At 42.5% G+C, this 12,823-nt stretch overlaps 1 protein-coding gene across 1 annotated transcript in view; it reads right to left on the reverse strand.

Annotated features, from left to right (window-relative positions):
• Nucleotides 1-9,528: 9,528 nt before the first annotated feature.
• Nucleotides 9,529-12,823, reverse strand: part of SERP2 (stress associated endoplasmic reticulum protein family member 2) — a 40,939-nt gene continuing 37,644 nt past the window's right edge. The window contains exon 3 of the mRNA XM_040341289.1: nucleotides 9,529-9,981. Within this exon, the coding sequence (XP_040197223.1) occupies nucleotides 9,941-9,981 (41 nt within the window). The 3' untranslated portion in view covers nucleotides 9,529-9,940. The remainder of the gene's footprint in view (nucleotides 9,982-12,823) is intronic.

Here is a 12,823-nt window from a genome sequence, read left to right on the forward strand (position 1 = left end):
GGTAATTTTGTTCTTTTACCATACTTGTTTCCATAATTTTGTCCAACCCCTGTAGTCTGTCCCAACCCTGTAACTGACACCTTTTCTGTACAGAATAAAGGACGTTGAAAAATAACAGACTCACTGACTGGATCACTAAGTGAAATAACAAAAAAGACCTTAAAGAAAGAAAAATTATGTAGCCACTACATTTTTGAACTACACTATATAAATTTGGGGTTTTTGGGTTTAGAATTTTGCAAATTATTTTTCCATTTTTGGGATTAGGGAACAGGGTAGATAGTAGAAAATTATTCTTTTGAAAATTACACTTTGATGTATCATTGAAAAGTAAATGTTCTATTAAACAGGTACAAAGAAACATCTTTAAAATGACATTCAAAACGACATTACAGTTACAGGAAAATCATTCAGGAAGCACTGGGATTTCTATGTGCACCTGCACTAAACTTGTTACTACCATCCTCTACAAGCAGACACACCTTCAACAGTAACAACAGCTCACCTGAATGTGTGGGCTAATTAAATTCTGTAAGCCATAGTAAATACCCCAGTGTGTCACATCACAAATTGTTGTTTAAACTATTCCGTCAGAATTTCTGCAGAACTCGTTTTTATTATTAACTAACTCCTTCGTCTGGCATTTCATGAGTAATAAAAGATCCTTTATAGTGTGCCATTATAAATGAGACATTACTTGTTTCACATTCTTACCTACTTACTCACTGCTAAGCCAATCAGTACACTGAGATATGCACATCCTTAAAGGATCACTAAAGGATTTTTTTTTTTTTGCTGAAATGACTGTTTACAGGGTATAGAGACATAATAGTTAACTGATTCCTTTTAAAAACGATAAAAAAATAGATACGAATCAATCATATAATGTGCCTCTTAGATGCAAAAACGAAACTGAAAGTAGTTTAGTCTTTGCATGTTATTTTATGCCTCTGTGCTGGACAGTGCCATAGAGAGTCATGGCTAGGAAAACAAAACTAAACTCTCCCATTACTTTTTTCATACGGAGCCAGACAACCAGGAAGTGTCCAGAACAGAGCAGTATTACAGCAACATCAGAGCAAAAACGAGCAATGAGGACATGAAACCAGGACTGCAGTAAGGTAAAGGAAGTTATTTAGCTAAAAAAAATCCTTTAGTGACCCTTTAACTGATTCCTGTAGCTGGGATTGACAGCTGTGTCCGAATGGCTGCAGCCACAGAACCTGTACACTGCAGTGACAGGCTGTTGGCGGCCATAGCTATTCGTGACTGTTCGCACAGGCAGCGATTACTGGTGGTGATTTCAGCTGGATGTTGCAGTTTTTCATGACTGTAAGCATAGCCAGCAATTGCAAAGTTTGTCCAGCCATGTTCAAGGCAAGTAATAGCTGGCTAAGCGAACAGTCACAAATAGCTTTGGCCATAGACAACCTGTAATTGCACTGTATGTGCTCGGCGGATGCAGCTGTCAATCCCAGCCTCAGGAATCACTAGATTCTTGCCCCTGGGGTTCATACCATGGTAAACACTTGTGTGGATACAGTAGCTCCATCAGGTTTAGCTTTGGTTTCCTAGATTTAAACTGGCCATACACTGTTCGCTCTTTTTTGTTTTGCCTACAGATTCCTTCATCCATGCTTAACAGCAAGGATGGACGAACCTCTCCTGCAGGTCTAGTGTATCCTGGCAGCTGTCGGCAGTGTGAATGGCACCCCAATGCATTGTACAGTATAGCACAATGCATATACTGTGTATTATGGATCACTGCATTTATAAGATAAATGGTCATGCATGCTTTTTCATCCATTGTGGTGCGTTGACAGCCCATTCATAATGAATGTCTTGGGTTATTACAGTAATTTTTAGTTTCCACAGAGGCTGATCAGATATCACATATGCATACTCACATTGTGCCAAGCTGGCCCAATGTAAATATGAAAAATATGTCATCCTTTTATCATTCAGCTTTAATGCATGCCATAACGCACATGTGTTATTGTACTGGAAATAGGCCTTAAAGTTATTCTAATAGCATTTTTGAAAACTTTTTGTGAGTCACTTCTGGTTCCACTAGAGCTAGACCAAAGCTCAAACCTTCTGGCACAAAGTCATTTGGAGTGATGAGACCAAAATTTAGCTTTTTGCCCACAACCATAAACACTACATTTGGAGAGGAGTCAACAAGGCCTATGATGAAAGGTACAGAGGTGGATAACTGATGTTTAGGGGATGTGCAAGCTACAAAGGCATCGGAAATTTGGTCAAAAATTGATGGCAAGATAAATACAGTATGTTATCAAAAAATACTTTAGGAACATGCCAGGAAGCTGTGCATGGGACGTACTTGGACATTCCAACATGACATTGATCCACAACACAAGGCCAAGTCGACCTGTCATTGGCTACAGCAGAATAAAGTGAAGGTTCTGGAGTGACCATCTCAGTCTCCTGACCTCAATATCATTGAGCCACTCTGGGGAGATATCAAATGTGCAGTTCATGCAAAACAGCCCAAGAATTTACAGGAACTGGAGGCTTTTTGCCAAGAGGAATGGGCAGCTTTACCATTTGAGAAGATAAAGAGCCTCATCCACAAATACCACAAAAGACTTCAAGCTGTCATTGATGGTAAAGGGGGCAATACACGGTATTAAGAACTGGGGTATGTAAACTTTTGATCAGGGTCATTTGGGTAGTTTCTGTTGTGATTATGATTTAAAAAGAGTAAATACAATTGATTGGTAATAAATGGTTTCAGACAAACACTAACCATGAGTGGAATAAAAGTTTTTGTGTTATCATTCATATTTTCTGAAAAATGGCCAAGAAATCATACATTCTGCCGGGGTATGTACACTTATAATGACAACTGTATATGCGTGGGGCAGTCCAGAACTGGTTAATCGTTAATCTGGCCTTACATTATACAATGTTCTTGTTCAATTTCCTTTTAAGCTGCACGACTGCGCAAGTGTCAATTAAAGTAACGCAGTACCGCATTGCAAAACAATGGCTTGGTTATGAAGGGGGGGGGGTGAACCTTTCTGGGGCTGAAGTGGTTAAATGTGCTTTGCAGTATGCTACAGAAAACTGCAGAAGGACCTACAGTTTTGTGCATTCAGGTGCTTTTCAGCCCATTCATGTTGGATCTGCATTGTATGTGATGACGTGATCACAGGCTGGAGCACCAAAGAGACTGCGGGGTTCCAGTTGTTTTGAAGGAGGAGCCTGGCGGGAGTAAAGGTCTAGGTTAGTAAATACGCTTTTTAAATGGTACCCTAGGCAAAACTGAACATTTAAATCTGAACTTGGAATTAGACAAAATCAAATCCGCACTGCAAGGATTAAGTCCTTGTTTAGCCTAGGGGTGCGTAGGGATAAGCTGTACTACCCACCTTATTTGTGGCACCGGCAGGCTTCCTCCATGCATTTTACGGTAGTTATTGATGGGTAGAATCATCTATTGGTTGATTCAAGACTATGCAGCTAAGTTAGAAAGTATCACTCCTCCTGCTGTATTCCCTTTAATGGAAACAACAAAACCCAGCAACAAGGCTAAAGCTGGTCATTCCCTGAGCAAATTTCAGATGGTTGACTGAACAGCAGCTGCATCCAATCAGATATAGGCATTGTTGCGGTACTGAGACTCGCCACGGCTAGCTGTCAGAATTCAATAGCCAGCCCTGCAGGTCCTACAGTATTAAACAGGGGCCTCTAGTAATTTGCGGGGCCCTCTGCAGCTTTGCCAGGCCCTAAGCGGCTTGCATAGTAAGCCTATAGGGCGGATCGGCCCTGATCACAGGCCTGTAAACTATTCAGGCCCTGATAAGACCCTGTAATCAGTGGGTAAAGCAGTTAAATGTCACAGTGAAAATATGCTGTTGAGGATTGCTGCTGGTCTCACCAATCCATCAGACCAACCATGGGCTACTACTATTATAGCAGTAAATGGATATAATTGATGAGCGAGGGTAAACATCATTTTTCTATTGCTACTTGGTGCTTTGCTGGTAGTAAAAGAGATGTTATCCTTGGGACAGCACACTAACTCAAAGCAACAGCAAGCTGTAATGGTGACAACTTTCATTTAGAAAGTAAGAACTCAGTGGCCCGGATTCAGATAGAGATACGACGGCATATGCGTCGGTCGGATCTATGCGGCTGATTCATAGAATCAGGTTCCGCATAGATCTCCCTAAGATCCGACAGGTGTAAGTGACTTACACCGTCGGATCTTAGGCTGCAATTCCAGGCCGGCCGCTAGGTGGCGTTTTGTTTTTTACACGTGACGAATATGCAAATGAGGATTTCCGCCGATTCAGAAACGAACGCCTGCCCGTCGCTTTTTTTTTACGTTGCTTGCGTTCGGCTTTTTCTGGCGTATAGTTACCCCTGCTATGTGAGGGGTATTCTATGTTAAGTATGGCCGTCGTTCCCGCGCCGAGTTTTGAATTTTTACCTTGTTTGCGTACGTCGATTCAGAAAAGAACTGGACGCAAGTTACGCTCACGCCGAAACCAATGACGTCCTAGCGACGTCATTTGGAGCAATGCACACTGGGAAAATTCGCGGACGGCGCATGCGCTGTTCGATCGGCGCGGGGACGCGCCTGATTTAAATTGTAGACGCCCCATAGCCGCGGAATTTGAATTCCGCCAGGGGATTTACGATACGCCGCCGCAAGTTTTGAGGTAAGTGCTTTCTGAATTAAGCACTTGCCTCAAAAACTTGCGCCGGCGGATCGTAAATCAGATAGGTTAGCGGATCTTTATCCGGCCCAGTATGTCTGCAGGGAAATATAATGGGGCATTGCAATAGAGAAGAAGGTTTCCTAACTGGAAATTTCTGCAGGTCAATGGCTCTACTAACTGTCCCATCATCATAACAAAATGTTTTACCCAAATGAAAATGAATGGCAGCTGGAATCTATAGTGGGTCAAAGCACTTACATAAAGCCGGTCTTGGAATAGACCAAGCTATTTTTACAGTTTATTGCCTTAGTAAACCCATAGTTGCTACTCAGAATAGAGGTGTTACATGTAGGGACATTCTTCTATACATGACTGCTTAAAGTGTAATGCCGCGTACACGCGATCGGATTCCAACCGTTCCAACCGTGTGTATGGTCCATCGGACTTTTGCAGTCAGAATTTCCACCAACAAAAGATTGAGAACTGGTTCTTAATTTTTCAGACGGAAAAAATTCCTATCAGAAAATCCGATCGTCTATAGCAATTCCGACGTGCAAAATTCAGACGCATGCTCGGAAACAATTCGACGCATGCTCGAAAGCATTGAACTTCATTTTCTCGGCTCATCGTAGTGTTGTATGTCACAGCGTTCTTGACGGTCGAAAGTTCAGAGAAGTTTTGTGTGACCGTGTGTATGCAAGACAAGCTTGAGTGGAATTCTGTCGGAAAAACCATCCAAAGTTTTTCCGATGGAAAATCCGATTGTGTGTAAGCGGCATAAGTGCACCTTAAGAAGATGTTCCAAAAATCGCCCAATGCAATTCTATATCCAATGAATAGTATATACCAGCAATCTTGTTGTAAATGGGGGGCCTCCCTAGAAAAAACGCTGGCCCCTTACCCCTCTTTGTTATGCTGTTTGCAGGACACGCTGAACATCACATTTATGCACAGGGGTAGCTTGAACAACCCAGAGCGGACGCTAACTCTGCATTTACACCTGAACGCAGTGTTTTGTCCCGCGATTTGCCGCGACAAAACGCGTAGTTTTTTAGCCTAAAATACGCTGGAGAGGTGGTTAAACATTGTCGGCTATGCCGAACGCCGAAGCCGCCTGAAGAAAAGGGTCCGGGACTTGTTTTGAGCTTCAGGCGTACAGCGTTTCGGCGTTCGGCGTGGAGATGTGAACCATCTCCATAGCCGACAATGTTAAATCACCCCTCCAGCGTATTGCAGGCTGCAATAGCGTCGGGCGTAAAAACGCCTAGGTGTGAATGGAGCCTAAGGATTCATTATTGTGATGTTCAGCTTATCCTGAATTTTTTTTTGGACTGGCCCGCCCACCTAAAGCTGCATCTGTCATGGGAGGACCTTCACAGTTTAAAACAGGAGGAGCTCTGGTATATACCGTATTTATCGCGGTATAACGCGCTCCCGCGTATACCGCGCACCCCTAAAGTTGCCCCCGAAATTCCTGTAAAAAAAAAGAGTTATATGATTTTATTACTTAGTTTTGGTGTCTTCCCAGCGTCCATTGTCCGGTCCGGCGTCCGTCTCCGGCCTTGATGGTGTCCTCCCGGCTTCTCCAGCGCGCGCCTCAAGTCGAGTCCCCGCTTCCCGCGCTCAGTTCGAACGCCTCCGCCGACATATACCGAGTGCAGTACACTCGGGTACATTCGGCAAGGCTCGGCGCCGCTCGCGCTCTGCGACGTTTATGCGTGAGCACGAGCGAAGCCGAGACTAGCTGAATGTACCCTAGTGTACTGCACTCGGTATATGTCGGCGCAGGATTTCAAACTGAGCGATTTTCCCCTTATTTTAAGGGGAAAATAGTGCGCGATATACGCCGATAAATACGGTACTATTCAATGGAAAAAGAAATGCTTTGGGGTACCTTAGGAATTTTTTTCCTGAAGGGGATCTTACACTTTAAATATATGGCTATGTGTTTATCAAGTTTCATAATATCTACAGTATCCAATTGTGGGATCTGATGTACAGGCAACATATGGCTTTCCAAAAAAAGGAAACCTTGTTTTAAAAAAGTCTTTAGAAAGGGTTTCCATGGTAAATAATTATAACAGACATTCTTCAAAGCTATCTGTGGTATTGTGGCATTGTGCTATTTAGATTAGCTCATCATATTAAAGGGGTTGTAAAGGTACAATTTTTTGCCCCCTAAATAGCTTCCTTTACCTTAGTGCAGTCCTCCTTCACTTACCTCATCCTTCCATTTTGCTTTTAAATGTCCTTATTTCTTCTGAGAAATCCTCACTTCCTATTCTTCTGTCTGTAACTCACCACAGTAATGCAAGGCTTTCTCCCTGGTGTGGCCCCTCCCCCCTCAAGAGGCTTTTTCCACACCAGGGAGAAAGCCTTGCATTACTGTGTGTAGTTACAGTCAGAAGAAATAAGGACATTTAAAAGCAAAATGGAAGGATGAGGTAAGTGAAGGAGGACTGCACTGAGGTAAAGGAAGCTATTTAGGGAATTTTTTTTTTTACCTTTACAACCCCTTTAAGCCCAACAAGGTACATAGTGCCCATGTACTGTAGCTGTCTTTTAGAAGACAGCGGTGCAGCTGTTGAATTCTGATATTGCAGCTTTTAATGAAAGGGGGAAATTCCAGTTTCCATTTATCCCAGAAATTAATGTTAAGAGATTTTTTTTTTTTTATAAACCTAAACTCCAGGCAAATTGCAAGTCCGGTGGACTGATTAGTGTACCGGCTTTTGCAGGTGCCATGTGATCGTGGTAACTGATCACAGCAGATCACATGACAATTGTACACAATGAATGGCTATGATTCATGCCATTCATTGTGTACAATTGTTTTGCTAGCTGCGATTAGTCCAATAATCACATGGTACAGACAGGGCCAACCACAGCCCACCTGTACCATGTGATTACCAGTGGCTAATCACAATACACACTGAATGAATCAATTTCATTCAGTAAAAATGGTTCCTTAGAATAGTGTGTAAAAAATAAAATAAAAATCCTGATCACTTCTTCAGAGTCATACAATGTTACTATGATAACACTGTATTACTCTGGTCAGTGTGATAAAAAAATATATATTTAAATGAATATTTGTACATTTTTTTTTCTTTTACATACTGTCTAATCAGTCAGCGACCCTGATCACTGCCACACCAGTTATATTATGATGCTGTACTGCACTGTTACTGACAGTAAGTAAAAAAAAAAATCAAAATAAACATTTCTTAATTTTCCAAAAACTTTGACCAAAAAATTACAACTTCAAAAAACTTGCTATACATTGGACTGCCTACTTTCCCAAAAGGGATCATTTGGGGTGTTTGTACTATCCTGGCGTTTTCGGGCCTCAAGATTTGAGAAAGCCTGTCAGTACATCAGGATTCAGACTAAGTACTATACACTGATTTGGGTTATTTTTTTACCAAAGAAATGTAGCAGAATACATTTTGCCCTAAATTTATGAAGAACGATTATTTATTTGCAAAATATTATAACAGAAAAGAGGAAAATCCTTTTTTTTCCCATAATTTTCTGTCTTTTTTTCATTTAGCAAAGAATAAAAACCCCAGTGTTGATGAAATACCCTCTAAAGAAAGCTCTATTTGTGTGAAAAAAAAGGAATAAAAATGTCATATGGGTACAGTGTAGCATGACTGCACAATTGTCATTCAAAGTGTGACAGCGCTGAAAGCTGAAAATTTGCCTGGGCATGAAGGGGGTAAAAGTGCCGATATTGAAGTACGGTAGTTAATTTGTTAATCAGGTCCATTTAAATTTGCAAGTCCAACACTAACGCTACCCCTCTCCCCAGATTGCCAATGCTGCGGTCCAAGGGTGGCCCAATTTCTCCTTCACAAAGTAAAGGCACCCCAAGACAGAAGTGTGTTACTGGCTGGATCTCCAGGTGATACAAAGGGGTAAAAAAACAAAACAAAAGAAAACAAATGCAGCCACCATATTTAGGGATTGGTAAACTGAAATATATTACTTTTTTTGGGGGGGGGGGGGTTTAATGTCACTTTAATTTGTGCCTTTTATATCTATTTGGAGTTTCACTTTAAAGTGGAGTTCCACCCATAAATATAACATTACATCAGTAGTTTTAAAAAAATTTCATTAATCCTTTACGAAATATTTTTTTTTTTTAGATGCCTTCAAAGTGTTGTTGCTAGGCAGAATAGTTAATGTTCCCACTTCCTGCATCTAGGTGCTTAATGCTTCCTAACCTACACCGCACAGACTCCTGGGAATGTAGTGGGTGTAACTTTCCAGGAGTCTGTGCACTACCCAGTCTCAAAGAATCATGTGACTTGGACAGCACAGGTGCTGAAACCTGATCTGACACTGCTTGTGCAGCACTGAGCATGTGCGAGATTTGCAAGGCTGAAATCCAGGAAGTCATACAGTCTGGCTTCATGATGCCCACACTTAAGATGGCCCCAGTCAATTTCTATTTTATAAAGTCTCTAAATGCTGTAACAGCCTAACAAAACGGACCTTAGTTTACAGACTAACTTTACTAGAATACATTAAGCTTGTGTATTACAGGGGTATTTATATTTAAAAAGTGAAATTGTGGCCGGAACTCCGCTTTAATTTACTGCTGACACCAAAAGTACATACACTGCATAGACATTTGCAGAACTGCTCTTGGGGGGGGGGGGGGGGGGGGCAAGCTGGAAGAGATGGCAAAGCAGCAGTCGGAATGGGGAGCTAGATAGTATCATCAGCTTTTAGGAAGTCATTTTTCATTTATAGTATGATATAGCAGCATATAGTGTATCGTCTGATTTTTTTTACTTCTATTCAGTAGTAGAATCAGGTAAAGGAAACCGACATGAATAAATTATTTTTATTTAAAAGAAAATATCTACGACAACACTAATGTTTTCCGTGTAACATTCAGACCAAACAATTTTGCTTTCGCACAACAGCATCCGTGTCTTGTAAACAAATTTATTAAAAAATAAATAAATAATAATTAAAAAAAAGATATAAATAATAAAACAGAGTCAACCAATGTGGTTCAGCTGATGTATATAGAAAAGAAACAAGTCCTTCCTTGGAGCAGAACTTGAAGTGTTAATGCACCAAGGTTAAAATCATTGAGCTTCCATCTTTTCTTCAAGGTAAACTCTGTAGGCACAAAATAATGAATGGGTTCTCGAGGTTTCCACCGATTCACAGCTGTGGCTTTGTCCATTATGACTGCTGACGTAAGGCAAGTGTCCAGGCCCTTCTCAGTCTCACATGCCCATTCTGATGCTTTGTATTATTTGAAAAATTGCTGAAACAGAAAAGGGTACATTCCAGTCAGCGCTCTTACAAGACACCCAATTACCCATTAAGCTAAATTCTAAAAACATGTTCCTAAAATACAAAAAGCTAAGCAGTTTTATCTGTAAAAATGTTTATTATACACAGAAAATTAGGGCTCTTTGTGGTATGGTAAGCATGTTCTTCATTAAGGGGCAATTCCACCTTTACACCAAAAAATGAACAACTCCCTGCTGCACTTAGACCCCCCCTTTCACACAGGTGTTTTTCAGGTGCTTTTGGGCTAAAAATAGCATCTGTAAAACTATTTAGTTTCAGTGTGAAAACCCGAGTGCTTTCACACTGAGGCGATGCGCTAGCAGGACATGAGAAAAACTTCCGCAAGTAGCATCTTTGGAGCGGTGTATACACCGCTCCTCCACTGTTCCTGCCCATTGAAATGAATAGGCAGCGCAGCCAAACCGCCGGCAAAGCGCCGCTGCGGGGGTTAAAAGCGCCCCGCTACCTCCGCAAAAACTATGGTAAAGCGTCGCTAAAAATAGTGACGCTTTACCGCCGACGATGCCTGCGCCCCATTGTGAAAGCAGCCTTATCTGCTGTGCCAGGAATCATCTGCTGGTGGATCAATCCACACTCCATTAGCTTCAGTGGACTGCAGGGGAGACATCTGGGGTGACCCCTGATGTCTCAAAGAGAATCTGGCACAGTAAATATGCTATAAACACAGGGGGCTATTGGTCGCAATAGCAATAAAGTTAAAGCGGTATTAAACCTAAAACCCCCAAAAATTATGAATGCAGCTACCACATCTAAGGGTTGGTAAGCTGCAATATACAGTGAAACCTCGGATTCCGAGCATAATCCATTTCAGGAGAATGCTCGTAATCCAAAGTACTTGCATATCAAAGCGAGTTTCCCCATTAAAGTCAATGGAAACTAAAATAATTAGTTCCGCATTGACTTTAATGGCATGCAATACCGCATGTGGCCAGAGGTTGGGGCGCCGGAGAGCCTCGGAAACAGCCTGAAAGGCCTGAGGACAGTTCAGCTGACCTTGGCAAACCTCGGAAAGGCTCGGGGAACGGACTATTTCCGTGTCTTTCCGAGCATACTCAAACCGCGCCGATCAGCTGCGATCGGCTCTGCTCGGCTCCGCCGTCCCCCCACCTCAAGCCAAACGCGGTACTGCCCACTGCTTTGGCCTGAATCCTGCTCATTTTGCGAGACAACACTTGCAAACCGAGTTAGGATTTTTTAAAATGCAGTGTTCGTATTGCGAAACAGTGTTCGTTAAAGTGGTTGTAAACCCTTTACAACCACTTTAACCTACAGGTAAGCCTAGATTAAGGCTTACCTGTAGGTGCAAGAAATATCTCCCAAACCTAAAAGGTTTAGGAGATATTTGCAAAAAATAGCGGCACCGCTGTCTACGGCGCATGCGCTGTAGACATCGGCGCAGGCGCACTGAGCGTGCCGCTACTAACGGCATCATGTCGTTAGTGGAGTCTCCCGCGCGGGTATCATGGCGGCGTCGGAGGAGGCGAACGAGGGCCACTGCGGGGGCTTCGATCTCATAGTAATTTATAATGAGCTAGTATGCTATGCATACTAGCTCATTATGCCTTTGTCTTGCTTGTTGTCTTTTAAATTTTTTTGGACGAGAGGGTTTACTTCCTCTTTAACCGGGTTACTCGCAATCCGAGGTTCCACTGTATATATATTTTAGGCCCTCTGTTTATACCTGAATATCCAGCCAGTATCACACCATTGGTATACCTACACTCTGGATGGAGGAGCAGTAGAGACACTTTTGGATAGCAGCATTGTCAGTCTTGGGGGAGGGGAGTGTCAAGCCCTGTACATACGGACAAGAATCTCGTCAGGAAAAAAACGTTGTTTTCCCTGACAAGATTCTTGGCAAGAATCTCTTGCCGCCCGCGTGTACAAACTCTCCTTTCAAAAGAACCGCGGTTCTCTTGAAAGGCAAGAACGCGGTGACGTCATCGCATACGACGAGCATGCGCTCGTCACATTCGATGCCGTCGCCGCCATCTTGCTGCACCCTACCTATGCCTAGGAAGCTACCGCGCATGCGTCATAGTCATTTCGAGCACGCGCGGGTTTCCACGCGACAGGTAAGTATACACACTCTCAGGTTTTTCGGCAGGAACATGTTCTTTATTTTTCTCGTCTAGATTCTGGGCAGTTTTCTTGTCGAGAAACCTGAAAGCCTCGTACACGCGCTCGGTATACTCGGCAAGAAAGCTCTGCCAGCAGTTTTCTTGCTGGTTCTTGTCGAGTAAACCGAGCGTGTGTACGAGGCTTTAGATGTATACTAGCAGGTTCAGGCTGGGTTCACACCTAAGATGGCCACGGATCGCACAGGAATGTTGTGCGTCCCTGTTCTCCATTTCAGGGATGAATCATTGCCTGAATTCGGCCCTGAAACTGAGCCAAAGACGCACGTTTCTGTGCAAGCCACTCCCCAGCCGCCCCGGAGATATATGAACCGGCTCCATAGGGATCTGTTCACATTCTCCTGTATATGAATTGGATGTGGAAAACCTGCATCCAATTCGCATAGGTGTGAACCCAGCCTTAAATTAAAGCAGTTACAACAAGAGTTTTGTTCCTCTTGGGATAAATTAAAGGCTCTATATAAGTAAACCGACCAGTTTGTCTCAAACCTCCAACTACTACATCTGCAGGACAGCTCGGTCTGTTAAAAAAAAAAAAAAAAAAAAAGACTTACTGGGTGAATCACCAGGAGAAAATAAAAGGGAAAAAAAAGCATAAAATTAAAATAATGCAGCTGCCTCATCGCATAATTGGTAAGCTGCAATATAATAAAA

Source organism: Rana temporaria, chromosome 2 (assembly GCF_905171775.1).
Source record: "Rana temporaria chromosome 2, aRanTem1.1, whole genome shotgun sequence".
NCBI classification, from domain to species: domain Eukaryota; kingdom Metazoa; phylum Chordata; class Amphibia; order Anura; family Ranidae; genus Rana; species Rana temporaria.